Raw genomic sequence first — 16395 nt, 5'->3', positions numbered from 1 at the left:
CAGGAACTACAGACCTGCCTCAAAGAGGAGGGAGGCAGTAATAATTCCCACATTGTCCTGAACTTGAGCACACATGACACTCACAAATGAATACTGGACAGTTAGATGCTGAGCTGAGATTCAGAGCACAAGCACTTTTCCCCATCTGCAGTACTGGGAATTGAACCCAGGTTCTTTGCATGCTCGGCAAGATCTCTACAGTTGAGCCACATCTCAAAGGCTAAATTTGTAAGGACAGACTTAGAGACAAGAAAGTTATTGACTGGGCTGGAGAGATGGCTCAGCGGTTAAGAGCACTGACTGCTCTTCCAGAGGTCCTGAGTTCAAATCCCAGCAACCACATGGTGGCTCACAACCATCTGTAATGGGGATCCAATGCCCTCTTCTGGTGTGTCTGAAGACAGCTACTCTGTACTTATACATAATAAATAAATAAATCTTTTAAAAAAAAAGAAAGTTATTGACTAATAAATACTGCTGCACACAGATTGTGCACATAGATTGTTCCTCTGAATATACTTCTATTCAGAAAGGCTGCTCTTTTGGAGGTTATTAAACCAGGAGTCACTGCTTTCTAAGGGTAGTAATGATTACTGAACTGGCTGCTTCACAGACACAGCCTCTATCGAATGAGAGAATTCAAGTCTACTCGTGTTAAACGAGCAAATTCCGGGTAGGTTTAAACCAAAGACTTCTGCAACATCACAGAATTGAAAGATTAAAAAAAGCGGGTTTGCTTTGTTAATCAGTGTACAGTCCTCCCTCCACACTGACTCAAAGAGAATGGCTGAGCTTATGGCAGAGAAGCCTTGTCATTCTTGTGCCAGAGGTGTTTCTCAAAAAGAATGTGCTACAGAGGGTTGGGGATTTAGCTCAGTGGTAGAGCGCTTGCCTAGCAAGCGCAAGGCCCTGGGTTCGGTCCCCAGCTCTGGAAAAAAAAAAAAAGAATGTGCTACAGAAACAGCTCGTGGCTTTAGCGGCATTGAGGACTATTGGTACAGGAAGTACCTGCTCTTAGGTCAAGTACTATTTCCTTTCTGTTAGTAAGTAAGAAGGCTGGGCTATAGTTGACTGCTGCCTGCCTAGCGTGCAGGAAGCTCTGTTCAGAACCCCAATACTACATAAGCTGAGCACGGTGATGCCTGCCTGCCTGTATCTCAGCATTTGGGAAGTGGAGGCAGGAGCTCAAGGTCATCCTTGACTACACTGGGACTAAAAGGCCAGCACATGAACTGGGAGATGAGCACATAACTGTGACCCAAATTATTTGGGAGATAAGAGGCAAAAGTTCGTGGGCATCTTCAGCTACACAGGATTCTAAAGTGTAAGTCTTCTATAGTCCTCACTGTGACCCTTAACCTCTAATCCCTAACCTTAACCCTAACCCTAACCCTCACCAGCCCCTCCCACAGTAGTTAGGCACTGGGTACAGAATCAGCCTGGAGTCACGACGGGGACCAAGGAAAAGCTTCAAGGGACCATCTAAAATGGTCTGACTCAACACGCTCCCATAAGGAGAACAGAGCTTAGTTGGCACAAAGCAGTGAGTCTAGCAGTGTTCAGTCCTTCACTAGGAGGAAAGGTGCTGGTCTAAAAGAAGCCTCTAGAATTCACACAAAGAATGTAGCTGAACTGGGGTACAGTTCTCATCCACAGGCCTCAGCCCGTAGACCTTTAGAGCCTTAAAATTTGCATCTGTAGATTCTGGCATCTCTAAACCTTCCCAACCCCCAGGATGAGCCTTCATGCTGAGTTACACAGTTTAAATAATTTAGGACCCAGCACCCTCAGGTGTCAGTTTCAGTTGCTCTGTTCCCATGGGCACGGGTATGCCAACCTGCAATTAAGCTCTCCTGTGCTTCAAACCCTGATAAGAGCTCCTGGCCCAATTCTGAGAGCAGCAGGCTTGCTCAGAGCCCAGGTACAGGAAAGGGATTGGAGGGGTTTCGGGTGCTCTAAAAGGAGAAGAAAGGTGGAGAGGAAAGAAAACAGAGACCAAGACCATTACAGAGGAAGAAAGCAAACTGAGACAGAGAGAGGTAAAAGGGGGGCACTGGTCATAAGGAAAGGAGCAGAAAATGAAGCCAGAGAGTCCGGGAAGAGCAAAGGAGAAACCACAGATACAAGGGCCAGGTATAATATTGAGGGCAGGTACAAACAGGCTGGAAAGAAAGCCCCACTCTCTGATTTCCAGGTACTATCTACACTATCCCTGCTGGCTGGACCTGTTGTCCTACATCGCTCCTGAAGACTTGCCCACCCTCTGGCTGTGGTAGGGCCATGGGGACAAGGAGCCACTACCTGGACCTGGGGTTTCTGCTGCTGCTGTTTCTCCCTGCAGGTAATGAACCAGGCCTCCTCTGACACTGCTATTATTCCTGTCCACCTCAAGCCTCCAATCCCCATACTTCTCTTCAGTGCCTGCTGAGAGCAAACTATCTGGGGAATATGGAGGAGAGGGTGTGGAAGAGAAAGGCTTACCTGCTGAGATGGGTGTGGAGGAACAGCAACTGTAAAAAGCCAGGTGTGGCCTCAAACCTCAAACACCTCTAACCTCAGTGCTATAGGGATCTGAGCCAGAGGATTACTGGGATTGCTGACCAACCAGACTAACTGAAAAAGAAAAAACAAAAAACAAAAAAAAAAAAACAAAAAAACAAACAAAAAAAAAAAACAAAAAACAAAAAACCCGACAAGTTGCAAGTTCCATGAGAGAACCTGTAGAAAGTAATAAAGCCAGAAACCCAATGCTTTCCTCTAGCTTCTATGCATATCTGAGTGCATACAAGCAAACAACACAGCATCAGAGATGCTGTGAGACCATGGAACAGGTGACAAGGCTCCCGCTGGGGGGTGGAGGATGCTGGATGGATGACAGTCATATTCTTCTCATTCACCCTCCAGAGTGCCTGGGAGCTGAGGGGAGACTGGCTCACAAGCTGTTTCGTGACCTGTTTGCCAACTATACAAGTGCTCTGAGACCAGTGGCAGATACAGACCAGACTCTAAATGTGACCCTGGAGGTGACATTGTCTCAGATCATTGATATGGTATGATGTAGTGGTAGGATATGTGAGTCAAGGGAAGAAGGGCCAGCTCCCAATTATCCTTTTCCTATGCGTTAATGACAGTCATATTCTCCTCAGGAGTTAATGACAGTGGGTTTTACACAGTTATTTATTGAATGCCTCCCTACCCCTTTCCCAAGCAGGAATTATCGGTGAGATTAACTGAAGATTGAAAAACCCACCAAGGGCACACAAGTTCAAGCCTGGATGGCAACTGGGCTGTTCGAGCGAGCTGTGTTTGTGGGTACTAACCAGAGAGCTCTGTGAGGGAGTATGCATGAGAAAGACAATGAGTGTAAATTCACATGCCGGTTGTCTGCCCCTGCCAGGATGAACGGAACCAGGTGCTGACCTTGTACCTGTGGATCCGGCAAGAGTGGACAGATGCCTACCTACACTGGGACCCCAAAGCCTATGGTGACCTGGACGCAATCCGAATTCCCAGCCGTCTAGTGTGGCGACCAGACATCGTACTTTACAACAAGTACTTCCTGATGCCCCCCTTTTCTTTAGAGTTGCCCATTTGCCCTTGACATACACTGAGTCCTCTCCTAACACCTAAATAGCTGCTTAGACATCTAGGACACTTACCCCAGGAGCCCCTTTACCACTCCATGTCACTTTCAGGCCAACTCAAGCTTGATGGCTGCAAGGAACCTGCTCTGTGATCCAAGCCAGTTGTAGCTCTCAAAGACAACTGTCTTGGGTCCATATGCTCCTCTGTGGCAACACCACCCTCCCAGGCTATGGACCACTTGAGATCTCACCAGTCAACAACCTAGTCCTTGGGGGCACTCCTTTATGCCACCTTTAGGTGCTTTGCATCTCCCAGCCAAAACACAGCATTGTGCATCTTCTGGGTACATCTAATGAGTTCTACAGATGACTCCCAAGGTCAGTGTGAGGTTCTGGGGTTGCAGAAGTCTTTAAACTCTGCTCCCAGTCCTTCCAAGCCTTCAAATGCTGCCTCCTCCAGACCTTCAAAGACCTAAATGAGCCTAATGAGGTTCCCGCCACGGTACTGCCCTGACCACTAAAGCCCGACTAGTGACAGTAGATCCACCCTGTTCATGGGCCCCGGGCGAATCCTATCCCTCCTGTCTACAGGGCGGACACGCAGCCACCTGCCTCAGCCAGCACCAACGTGGTTGTGCGGCACGACGGCGCTGTGCGCTGGGACGCACCGGCCATCACACGCAGCTCGTGCCGTGTGGACGTGTCTGCCTTCCCTTTTGACGCGCAGCGCTGCGGCCTGACCTTCGGCTCATGGACGCACGGTGGGCACCAGCTGGATGTGCGACCTCGGGGCACTTCCGCCAGTCTGGCCGACTTCGTGGAGAACGTTGAATGGCGGGTGCTGGGCATGCCAGCACGCAGGCGGGTCCTCACCTATGGCTGCTGCTCTGAGCCCTACCCAGATGTGACCTTTACTCTGTTGCTGCGCCGCCGCGCTGCAGCCTACGTGTGCAACCTCCTGCTGCCCTGTGTGTTCATCTCCCTGCTGGCGCCTCTGGCCTTCCACCTGCCTGCTGACTCTGGGGAGAAGGTGTCTCTGGGCGTCACCGTGCTCCTGGCGCTCACCGTCTTCCAGCTGATCCTGGCCGAGAGCATGCCACCTGCAGAGAGTGTGCCACTCATCGGTGAGCCTGAGGGCGAGGGCGTGGGAGAGTGGACACTAGGTCAGAAGAGTGACCAGGGCAGGGGACGAGAGAAGGTAGACCTGTCTGGGAGAACAACCTGCACTGCTAGGGCCTTGATGGAGGAAGATCTGGTGCCCAATGTAATAATAAACAAACTGTAGTGAGGGATAGCTGTGTGCCGGGCATTCTCCTGTGCACTTGACATTCGTTCTCTCACATGAGCCATGCTATGAACCAAAGAGTAGCCAACAGGTTATCCCAGGTGTACACACAGGACCAGTATCTTGTTCAGGTTGCAACCTCAATCCCATCCCCAGTAGAGGAAATAATAGGTAGCAGATATCTTCAGAGCCCTAATCAGAGTGAGAAGAGGGGAGAACTTAGGTCTTTGTCTCTCCCCTCACCGGGTCTGATACTGGCCTTCTTTCTATTTATGATGAGGCAACTGGGAAGCTCTACCGTCTTCATTTCCAGTTTGGGGCTCACAATGCTCTCTGTCCCACAGGAAAGTACTATATGGCCACTATGACCATGGTCACATTCTCCACAGCACTTACCATCCTCATCATGAATCTGCACTACTGTGGCCCTAATGCACATCCAGTGCCCGCCTGGGCTCGGGTTCTCCTGCTGGGACACCTAGCCAAAGGCCTGTGTGTGCGGGAACGAGGGGAGCCCTGTGGGCAGTCCAAGCCACTAGAGTCAGCCCCCAGCCTCCAGCCTCCACCAGCTTCCCCAGCGGGCCCTTGTCATGAGCCACGGTGTCTATGCCACCAGGAAGCCCTTCTACATCATATAGCTTCCATTGCTAGTACCTTCCGCAGCCACCGGGCTGCCCAGCGCCGCCACGAAGATTGGAAGCGTCTGGCTAGAGTAATGGACCGCTTTTTCCTAGGCATCTTCTTCTGCATGGCTCTGGTCATGAGCCTCATTGTACTGGTGCAAGCCCTGTAAGGGCCAGGAACTGGATTTCAGGGAGCTACGGTCACATCAACACCACCAGGCAGGAATGGCAAAGCCCAGGTGGTTGTTGGTACTCAGATGTACTAGCCAGTCTCTCCCCAAAGTGCTGCTAACAGTCAGAGACACCTCTTCAGGACCAGTGCTTCTGACCTCACAACCCACAAACAGCCTTTGCGATCTACATGCCCTCATAGAGGGGGATCTAAAGCCCACCTCTAATTCCAACATGATTAAGGTCAAAGTACAAACTTGGAGGATAAGACTCAATGCCAGATGAGCACGGTAATTCCAGCACATGGAGGCTGAGACAGGAGGATTACCTTAAGTTCTGTAGCCTGAGGCATAAAAAATTTTTTTGAATAGTCACCCCATTGTCTATACTTGGAATCATAGCTATTGGCTGGGGGAATCCAGGTTATTTCTGTCTATTGAGACAGAGTCTCACTATGTAGTCCTTGCTATCCTGGAACTCGCAATGAAGCCCAGGCTGGCTTTGAACTCACATAGATCCACATGCCTCTGCCTCTCCAAACACAGGTGCCACTATGCCTGGCTAGAGTGTAGGTTACTAATTAAAGGGACAAAGCCACACTTTGCTTGTCACCCTTAGCAGTTGCTGTTACAGATTCTCACCTGGCTTGTTTCTGCTTAGGCTCTCCCGGAAGGGAGTTCACGGTCTAGTTTCCAGAACAGAAGGCTGTGCAGACATTTGACCCAGAACTTCAATCCATAATAAATGAGAGTATTCCCAGCACCTCCCTCAGGCCTTGTCTTCTTGGGGCTCACAAACAGAAGTTGGGGATTCAGTTTGTCTTTATAGGAAAGACTCTCAGGACTCACAGATCAATGCAAAAATTACATCTCTTTTAAAAAAAATCACATTTATTATCCTGGTAGTGGTAGCTCATACCTTTATGAGAGGCATTAAAGTGACCCCAGCTTGGCCCATCGCCATGTGTGCTCCCCCACCGCCCACAATGAGTTGAAGTCTCCTGGCTCCAAGCTGAGTCTCTGCCTGTCCTCCAGTCCTCTGCCTGTCCTCAGTCTCCTTCCTACAGCCCTGGGTGAGGGTCAGTTTCCAAATTCTCTTCTGGGTCTCTACCAATATGGCTGGCAATTGCCATTGAAAGCCCCAGAGTTGCCTGGAGATGGACTGATTCACCAAGATCCTGCTATACTTAAGGCACACAGTTGACCAACAGTCTTCAGTCAGAGTCTGTCAACATCAGAGACCTGGGTTCTCTGGAAGGGCTCTCAGCATAAGGAACAAGACCAGCAGCAGAAGAGACCATGAGGCCGAGAGGGAGCCTGGGGCTATATAAGGAAAAAAGAGAGGTTTAGGAGCTGTGTGAGGATGTGAGGAGGAGAGACAGAGAGCCTGGCAGGGTGAGCTGGAAAGATGCAAACCCAAAGTGCAGGGAGAGACAGAGAGGAGACCAGTCACTCTAACCCCTGCCATCTGAGGACACTAGGGGACACTACACAACAATGTGTCCCCTGATCTGAGAGAGATCTGCTGATGCTGATCCTGGCTTCTTCATTCATGACCTGGGTATGACGTCCCATTGGGAGTGTGGAGGCAAAAACCATTAACTTTCCCAGTGTCTCAAATTATGCACCATCTGAATGTAGGATATAGCAGTTTGCATGCCCAGTGTCCTAGAATTCAGGAGGCTAAGGCAAAAGAATAGCCTATTTGAGGCCAGCCTGAACTGCACGAGTTCTAGGACAACCTGAGCTACCTAGACATGATTCCTAACTATCTGTGTGGTGAAGGACAGGTTCTACTTTCTGTCCTCTGGAGAAGTGGCTAATACTGGACAAGACAGTACATGCCTTTAATCCCAGCACTCCAGAGGCAGGAGCTGGTGGATCTCTGAGTTTGAAGCCCACCTGGTCTACAGACTTTGTTCCAGGACAGTCAGGGCAGCACAGAGAACCCTTGTCTGGAAAATAAAAAAATTGAACCAATGCCATTGGTCTGTGCTGAGGATTCATGCTGCAAAGTGCCTGGAGCCCCAAGTATTATTTTGTCTGGGAAAGTGGAAAGAACAGAGGTTGAATCTTTCCTGCCCACCGGTTACAGATCCTAGAGGGAGGAAACACTGGGGAAGAGTAGGGAGTGTGGCTGAGAACTGTGGGGGGGTAGGCCGTTAATTCTTCTCCAGAAGAAGCCTACTCCCACCTAAACAAGTGGTGGCCCAGATAGACCCGGGTACAGCAGGTGCACAAGAGAAGACTCAAATGAAAGAGATGCAGATGTCTTTTGATTGACTTTCTTATTACAAACTAGGAAACTGAGGCGCAGGGAAAGAATAGTTAGCCCGGACTAGAGTATGGTCACGCCGCATCTGTAGGCTTTGACCTTGGAAAGCAGGACAAAGGGAGCCCTGAGGACAGTAGCAGGGATACTGGGTTCTGCAACTGAAGAAAAACATCCCAGGGGAGAGCTCTGCCTGGGAACAGATTCTCCTGTATTCTCCTCAGACCAGCCTGAAGGCGGGGCTGACAGTGGCCCGCCTCTGAGAAGCAGAGATATTGCAGAGCCATACACATCCTCTACAAAGGTTAGTGACTCCCACCGATGTCTCACTGAAAGCGGTCTCTTCTTAGACAGGGAGGTGGACTTATAAGAATAAGAGAGCAATAGGCCTGACAGTGGTGGCACACGCCTTTAATCTCAGCACTAGGGAGGCAGACAGAGGCAGGTGGATCTCTTGAGTTCCAGGCCAGCCTGGTCTACAGAGTGAGTTCCAGAACAGCCACGGCTACACAGAGAAACCCTGTCTCAAAAAACCAATCAATACATCAATAAGAGGGGAATCTAGTGAGGGTCTAGCCTCAGGACAGCCCGCTCAAATGTCTTCCTCTCTTACCTGAGCTATTCAGCCAGCAGGGCCCAGACCTGCACTTCTTTTCTGAAAGAAGAAAGAAGAATCAGTACTTCAGTAGCTCTCTGACTGGAAAGGACCCCTCAGGGCTCTAATGAGCAAACCTTGATTCTCTGTAATTCTGCTGCCTTAGCAAGGGTCTCCCTAGACCACATTCACTTAACCCGAGCCAAGGGACAGAAGGGAGGCAGTCACATAAGCCAGGATCTCTTTCTGACCTACTCCTGGTCTCTGGCCTATAACTGTCTGCTCACCACACTCCCAGCTCACTTTCCTGTGCCCTGTCCTAGATAGGAGAACTGGTTTGTATTCTTGGCCTGCCTTTCTCATGGCTCATGATGTTAGTCAAGGAGGGAACCGAGCCACATTGGACCTCCTCCCATTTGAGTTGTGGTGTGTAGGCCAACTGTCTGCCTCTTAACTATGAAAGTCAGGCCTAACTTAGCCAGGAGCAGTAGCCCACAGCCAGCAGGCATTAAGAACATGCCTACTCGGGGTTGGGGATTTAGCTCAGTGGTAGAGTGCTTGCCTAGCAAGCGCAAGGCCCCAAAAAAAAAAAAAAAAAAAGAATGTGCCTACTCATTATTGGTCCTCTATCTTGAATAGACCAGGGGAGGAGAAACAGCTGACATGCTAATGACCATAGGTTGCCACAGTTAAACCACTTACCTGCTTTCTCCCCCCAACCCCTGACCAGCACAGACTATTGTATATAGTTACCATTCCGTCTGGTAAAATTGCACCTCTCAAAAGCTGAAGTCAGGAGTTTACCTCAATTCTTTTTCTTGTTTGTTTTGGTTTTTGTTTTGTTTTGCTTTGTTTTTTACTTTATGTGTGTGAATACACCGTCAGTCTCTTCAGACACCAGAAGAGGGCATCGGATCCCTTTACAGATGGTTGTGAGCCACCATGAGGTTGTTGGGAATTGAACTCAGGACCTCTGGAAGAGTAGTCAGTGCTTTAAACCGCTGAGCCATCTCTCCAGCCCTCAACTCTTTTTCTTAAAGTTTATTTTATTTATTATTAGTATGTAAGAAGCAGGTGTTTCCTTGGGTTTGTGGAGGTCAGAGACAATTCTGTGGGTCTTTCTGGGGACTGAACTGGAAAAGTCAGGCTTGCATGACAAATCTCCTTGACCAAATGGGCCATCTAGAGGTTCCCTTTTTACTTGGCTCTGCTAACAAATGCCTTGGTGTCTCTACTGTGACTAGAAATTAACTGGGACAACCGTCTGATCCAAGCTTTTCTCTCCTTTCAAAGGCCCTGGCTGGCTCTCCTCCATACCCAACTTTTTGTAGGGCTGGCCTGGCTCTGGCCTGCTCTCTCCTCACCTTTTATGTATTCGCAGTTGTATGTGCTGCGTTTGCCCAGAGCACGGAGGTAGATGCGTGCAGGACCCTGGGCGGGTCGGCTGGTATTGATCACCTGGAAAGTTTCGAAAGGGGGGATCAGCACCTCTTCCTCTTCAGGGAAAAAGGAGTAGCCCCTGATGGGGGCACCGAGGCAGGTCCAGATACCGAAGAAGGTGTCCTCGCCAAATTGTTGGGCGGCAACGTTCTTGAGGGACGCGGAAGCAAAGCCCCCTAGCCTAACGGTGGCGCCAGGTCCCGCTGGCCGGAAACGCAGGCCATGCACCCCCCTGTACACCTGCCGGCACCCGGGAGATCGGTGGTTCCGGAGCAGTTGCAGGGCCTCGGTGAGCAGAAAGTGGAGGGTCTTGAACGAGAAGTGGTGAAGGTAATGGGCCCGGGAGCGGCCCGCCTCGCGCACTGCCGCGTTGAACTCCTTGTGCAGGGGGCTGTTGGCGGTGTAGGCCAGCAGCGCCACGCCGTGCTCATCCCGGAAGCCCGGCGGTGGTGGGGGCAAGGAGCCCCACAGGGACCCCCAGGCCCTGCGGTCCTGCCACTGGATGTTAGCCAGAGCCCAGCCATCCGCGTATACTTTGTTGGCCTGGAACTCTGAGTGATTGAGATCTGGCAGTGCCGCTGTCATGTCGGCCAGGCAGCCAGCATACTGGTCATCAAAGGACGCTGGGGCCATGTCCAGGGGTGTTTCTTGAGAAAAGATGTCTAGTTGTGAGATGGAGTAACTTTGAACCTGAGGGTAAGGGAACATCAAGGACTGAGAGGGCAGTCCCTAGGAAAATTACTTTCATCCAGCTTTCCCCTGCCCTGAGACAGGGCCTGTCCACAGAGAATGCAAGAAGGTCCCCAAATACATCCGGAGGGGAAAGGGGATTGGGAACCACCAGCTGCGAGCTTCCCAAAACCAGGGTTTCAGGAGGTCCCTCAGAGAGATAGATGGGTCCCCAAGGAAGCGTTGGACATATTTCCCTCTGCTCCTCTTCCCAGGATTTAGTGAAGCCAGCAGCTCAGTGACCTGCCAGGCTGCTGGGGAAGGATGACCATACCTGAACTCCGTCCCTGAGACCCACAGACACCAGTAGGAGAGACATCATAGCAGGGATCTTCATGTTGGAGGTGACCGGGGAAGCTGCTGCTGCTGCTTTTTCCTCATCTGGAAAATTGGGAAGTTAGTCTCTACCCTTTAGTTAACAGTTTCTGATACCTACTGTCTGCCATCTGGACAAAGGGATGGAGAAGTTACAGCCTCTGGCACTCCTGAGGGTAGTCACACTGACCCACAGTGACTCTAAGAAGGAGGCCCAGTCTTGAGTCAGAACCAGAACAGCCATCTCTAAACTAGTGCTAAATGATGTCCCTTTTCTGTCTGTCTGTCTGTCTGTATTGGTTTGTTTTTGTTTTGAATAGGGTTTTACATATTTAAAACACCTGAAACTGGCTACTTAGCCAAAGATGACCTTTAGTCTTTGACACTCCTGCTTCCACCTCCTAAAGGCAGGCTTAATGGATCAGAACTACCGGCTCCTGTTCCTGTAGAGTAAGACAGATGTATTTTATTACAGCGTAGTACAAAGTAATGCTGGCTGCAGGAAGGTGGTGTGGACTGACCACCCCATTCCAGCCTTACACTCTTCCTGCCTGTGGCATGGGATGGCCAGCGACAGTGATGTCTTTCAGAGTGTATGTGTATTAAATTTATATTAAACACACACACACACACACACACAGAATGTTCAAATGTTTTAGGTTTGTTGACTCCTTTTTTTTTTCCAAAGGAAAGAATGTTTAATATACACATCCTCCAAATAAATCCCCTTGAGAAACAATCCATCAGGGGCCTCCTTCCAAGCAAGCCCCTCACTTCTACCTTGCCTGTTCCAATGGTCTCACGCTGTGTTTCATGGCATAGTTAAGCCATTGAATGGGCACATGGATTTTTTTCATAATGTTTTGAGGCAGGATCTGACCTGCAGGTTCAGACCAAACTTAACTCACTCTGTGTCCCAGGCTGGCTCCCGTGAGCTTATCAGTCACAATGTGTGTAACTACAGCTCCAGTGACATAACACCTTCCTCCCCTGTGCACGCCAGGATTACAGGTGTGCACCACCACACAGGGACCATGCTTTTCAAATTAATAGTCCCTGCCAAACTGTGGTTCAAAAGGAGCCAGTTTGCCCTCTCACCTCTAGTGAAAGAAAACGCTCCTTGTCCCGCTGCTGTCAATGCTATCAATTAGTGTTTTTCTGGATCATTCTCTTCTGTCTTGCTTGTTTTGTTTGTTTTGCTTTTGAGACAGGGTCTCATGCCACCTAGGCTGACTTCAAACTTACTGAGTGAGTGAGATAACCCTGAAATTCTGATTCTCCTGCCTCAACCTCCCGAGTGTGGAGATCGCAGGTGTGCCTGCCCCGTGCCTAGCCTACTGATCCCTTTCTAACTTTCCTGTGAATGGTCTGGAGGTGTAGGTAAGCTGCTGTTGCCATCACCACCCTGAAAGTTTTCTTTTGCACTCTGTTGCCAGTGGACATGGCGGTGCATACCTGAGGTGTAGGGCCGAGGCAGGAGGATGGTGGGCCAAAGGCCGTCCTGGGACTCCATGAGACCCTATCTCAAAAACTAAAAGAAACTATTTTCATCGCCAATGTTGAAGTAGGCAGAAGTGAGATTTCCCAGGGAGGATGGGCCGGAGAAACCAAGAGAAGCTGGAGGGTGAGCCTAAGCCAACAAGACAGGCTCCTGAGGGTTCATGAGGTTCTTTGCTTCTGGCCCTTGGGCTCAGTGAGAAACCCTGGAACCCCTTCACATTAGCTTTTAGGCTTAACCCAGCTTAGCCTAGCTCCGGTGAGCAGGCCAGCAGAAGACACTCATGTGGTACCCTAGTTGCTCAGGATGGTCACGTGGGTATCCATCCATTCAATCATTCATCACTCTGACTGCTGTTACCAGCTCATGTCAAGTCCAAGCTGCTTCCCGGAGTCTCCTTCCCTTCTCTGTCCGGGCCCACATCCATGTCCTTAGATGGTCTGCCTGCCTCCTCTCAGCCCTGCCAGCTTATTCACCACCTGTCTCTAAAGCCCTGGTTACCACCCTTACCTGCTCAAAACCTTCTGTGTGGGGGTGGAGAGGGCACTTAGTGGTTAAATGGCTAGACTGCTCTTGCAGCAGGCATGAGTTCAATTTCCAGCACCCATACCAGGAGGCTCCTGACAGCCTGGAACTCCGGCTGTAGGAAGCCTGAAGATTCTGGCCTTGGTGAATCCTGCCCTCAAGTGCACATACCCACATACAGACACGCAAATCTACACATAATTAAAAACAGAATGTTAAAAAAAAATCTCCTGGGCCAAAACTGACTTAAAAATAGCTCAAAATGTTGGGGATTTAACTCAGTGGTAGAGCGCTTGACTAGCAAGCACAAGGCCCTGGGTTCAGTCCTCAGCTCCGGGGGAAAAAAAAAAGATGTAAAAAATAGCTCAAAATGCTGAAAAAATGCAAAAATGAGAATTACGAGAGAAAAGATGATAGTATATCTTAAAAGGCGTGGGTGCTGGTGGTAGAGAGGTGACTCAGCAGTTCAAGACTGTTCTTGCAGAGATCCCAGGTTCAGGTCCCAGCACCACAGGCTCACAAAGACGTTTATCTCCTGTTCCAGGTGACCTAATGCCCTCTTTAGCCTCCAAGGACTCCTGCACACATGCACTATTCATAACTCACATTCATTCATTCATTCATTCATTCATTCATTCATTCATTCTCTCTCTGTTTCACACATATACCCTTCACCTGTACATCATCGTTTTTTTTTTTTTTTTTTTTTTTTGGTTCTTTTTTTTCCGGAGCTGGGGACCGAACCCAGGGCCTTGCGTTTCCTAGGTAAGCGCTCTACCACTGAGCTAAATCCCCAGCCCCACATCATCGTTTTTTAAATCTCAAAAAATAAATAAAAGCCTCTGTGGTGGCACACAGCTTTAATGCCAGCACTCAGAGGCAGAGGCAGGAGGATCTCTGTGAGTTCAAGGCCAGCCTGGTCTACAGAAAGAGTTCTAGGACAGTCAGAGCTACATAGAGAAACTCTCTAAAAACCAAAACCAAACCCCAAAAAGCAGAGGGGGCCTATCCTGCACAAGACCCTGTGCTTGATTCCCAGAACCTCCTAGACGTCAAGCACAGCAGCCAGTGCCTGAAATCCCAGTACTGAAGGACAGAGGGAGGGAGGGAGGGAGGGAGGGAGGGAGGGAGGGAGGGAGGGAGGGAGGGTCAGGAGTCCAAGGCTACACAGGGAGCTCCAGACCAGACTGAGATACACAAGACCCTGAATAGCAGAAGGAAGTAAGACCTTCCTTTGCACCCCGTGGCAGCCTCACTTATTCTGCTCAGTGATCCTGCTCCCTGAGACCTCTTCTGTCCCTTCTTGGTGCCTGCTGTACAGAACAAAGTTCCAAAGAGGCTCTCCTGTTTCCCCGCCCTTAGCCATCCTTCTGACCTCCCATTCTTCCAGGCTTAGCTCAGGGCTCACCTCTTTCAGAAAGCCCCCAGAATCCTTTGGGGACTCTACATCACTCTGGACTGCCTCTCTTGAGCACTGCCCCGACCCCTAACCCCTGGACTGTGTAGGAACCAGCACTAATCCCCAGGACTCAGGCTAGGACTAGGTAAAGTCACCAGAGTGCTGGCTTGAGAGTCTCGTTAACGAAGTAAAATCTAGGTAAACACCCCAGCCTCACGAGGATCTGCAAATGCTCATTGGCTGACTGGGCTGGGATGTAAAAACTGGACATCCTTGTATTCTTCCCTTTTGGGTCAGGTTCTGTCACCTTGAAGGCAGATGTGTCAATCACCTGCTTGGGCGGGGCTTCTGCCCTCCACTCCCAGAGGTTTTATGGCAGCTTGAACATTGAAAACGGAGTAGCCTCAGGTCCCACAGCTTCAGCTACTGAGCCCTCCTCGTCCTTTAGGCAAGACAATGACCCCAGCAGTAATCCTGGAAAATCAGTGGAAACCTGCCTCTTCTCTTGTCCAAACAGCGCACCCTATCTGTCAGTGCTGGCTCCCTTCCATTAGAGAACTGAAGCCTCACGGAGGCCTACCTGTGTCCACCACCTACCCTCATTTCTACAGTCAGCTCTGGCTTAGTTTTATTCTGTCTATGCTGGAAGACCCCACGCCCCCAAGTCTCTGGCAAACAAGGCTAAGAGGCTCTCTGAGCATTGCCAATAAGACAGCACCTCAGGGTATTGCTTTCCTTGGTGACCAGTGTCAGGGGGAAATGCAGCAGGGATTGGTCTGGGACACTGGGAATTCCCCCTAACTTCTATTATATTTTATCAAAACAGGGTCTTGTTAAGTATCCCAGGGTGGCCTCTAACTTAGTCTCTGGCACAAGAGAGCTGGATCCTGCTTAAAAATCCCTTTTCACACGAAAGGGAGCTGCATTTCCCCCCCATCCTCGGACCCACAGCCCTTAGTTTTCCTCTCTTCCAGGCCTCAACAGTTCCTTCTGGGAATATGACCCCAAGTGATCCCTCGAAAATCCCAAACTTTCCCTGTCCACAAATATTCCTAGGATCCAAGGATCCATAAAACTTTACTAATACCTTAGATTTCATATGAAAAAGTTCCCTCCCTGCTCTCTATTGGGGGAGGTGAGGTAACCTTCTGGCCTTACCTAGCCTTCTCCATGGTGGACAGCTGATCTGGGCTCCTGTGACAGACAGGGCAGAGAGGGCAGCTCTCTCTTTTATACAGTCTATTCCCCTACCCCTCCTGCTTTCCCCACACAGCTGCTCAGAAATGTGACACTCCGTCTATTTCAAGCTGTCTCCTTGCCTCTCCCCAGTGTGACCTGGGCCAACGTTCTTCCCAAAACAATAAGAGCTGCCGAATACAGAGTGGGGACCTCCTGGGGGTGTTGTGGAAATGGGGCAGCAGCCTCCTCATCAGGCTTGGCTCTGGACTCTGGTCAGCCAAGGTGCACTCCACCTCCATGCATCTCCCTTTCGTTTTGTGCTGCTGCTGCTGTTGTTGTTTTATTAGTTTCACAAAGTCCAGGCTGACCTTGAACTTGAAGCAATCCTCTGCCTCAGCTTCCCTCCTGAATGCTGGGATTGTCAAGCTTTGTTCTGCTCCAAAGGACCTAGCTTCCTGATAGATCTCTGATCACTGTGTGACCTGGGAGGACTCTGCCCCGCTCAGGATCTGTGACCAGATCTGACTCCACCTTTGGGGTTCCAGGTGCTAGAATGTAAGAAAACCCCCAAGCCAGAGGCTGTCCTCTCTACACGTACTTGAATTTCTCCCAGAGAGGGAGGGTGGGGTCAGTAGGGAAGGAAGGAATCACTGATGGACAATGTCCCTTTTCCTCTTTAGTCTTCAGGAAGGATTGGAGGGGGGAAAGGCTTTTAGGTGAAGGAAACTTTATTTGGCTGACAGTATGAGGTGGTAAAGGGATGGCGATGGGTAAATTCATG

The 16395-nt window shown here is 50.0% G+C and overlaps 2 protein-coding genes across 6 annotated transcripts; one reads left to right on the top strand and one right to left on the bottom strand.

Moving 5' to 3' along the window:
• Window positions 1-1663: 1663 nt before the first annotated feature.
• Window positions 1664-7343, top strand: Chrna10 (cholinergic receptor nicotinic alpha 10 subunit). Of its 4 annotated transcripts, none has more exons than XM_087587104.1 (6): window positions 1664-2039; window positions 2195-2341; window positions 2905-3050; window positions 3398-3552; window positions 4176-4708; window positions 5214-7343. In XM_087587104.1, the coding sequence occupies exons 1-6, from the start codon at window positions 1736-1738 to the stop codon at window positions 5660-5662; spliced, it is 1734 nt and encodes a 577-aa protein (XP_087443230.1). In that variant the 5' UTR covers window positions 1664-1735; the 3' UTR covers window positions 5663-7343.
• On the bottom strand, window positions 6532-15640 carry Art1 (ADP-ribosyltransferase 1). Of its 2 annotated transcripts, XM_087559018.1 has the most exons (5): window positions 15594-15640; window positions 10973-11079; window positions 9894-10659; window positions 8548-8589; window positions 6532-6985 (listed from the first exon to the last, which is right to left on the bottom strand). In XM_087559018.1, the coding sequence occupies exons 2-5, from the start codon at window positions 11033-11035 to the stop codon at window positions 6897-6899; spliced, it is 960 nt and encodes a 319-aa protein (XP_087415144.1). In that variant the 5' UTR covers window positions 11036-11079; window positions 15594-15640; the 3' UTR covers window positions 6532-6896.
• Between the last annotated feature and the right edge of the window lie 755 nt (window positions 15641-16395).

The sequence above is a fragment of the Rattus norvegicus genome, chromosome 1 (assembly GCF_021556685.1).
Source record: "Rattus norvegicus strain SHRSP/BbbUtx chromosome 1, alternate assembly SHRSP_T2T, whole genome shotgun sequence".
Lineage (NCBI taxonomy): Eukaryota > Metazoa > Chordata > Mammalia > Rodentia > Muridae > Rattus > Rattus norvegicus.
Note: the sequence above shows the minus strand (reverse complement) of the source record. Positions and strands in the feature narration are given on the sequence as shown.

Excerpts from the sequence above, each read along its gene's own strand:
- Art1 (XM_087559018.1), bottom strand. The coding sequence starts at position 11,035 with ATGAAGATCCCTGCTATGATGTCTCTCCTACTGGTGTCTGTGGGTCTC. Across the intron at positions 10,660-10,972 it reads GTCTCAGGGACGGAGTTCAG|GTTCAAAGTTACTCCATCTC; the intron begins GTATGGTCATCC and ends CCTTACCCTCAG. Across the intron at positions 6,986-8,547 it reads CTGCTGGCTGAATAGCTCAG|CCCCAGGCTCCCTCTCGGCC; the intron begins GTAAGAGAGGAA and ends TTCCTTATATAG.
- Chrna10 (XM_087587104.1), top strand. The coding sequence starts at position 1,736 with ATGAGCCTTCATGCTGAGTTACACAGTTTAAATAATTTAGGACCCAGC. Across the intron at positions 3,553-4,175 it reads GACATCGTACTTTACAACAA|GGCGGACACGCAGCCACCTG; the intron begins GTACTTCCTGAT and ends TCCTGTCTACAG. Across the intron at positions 4,709-5,213 it reads AGAGAGTGTGCCACTCATCG|GAAAGTACTATATGGCCACT; the intron begins GTGAGCCTGAGG and ends TCTGTCCCACAG.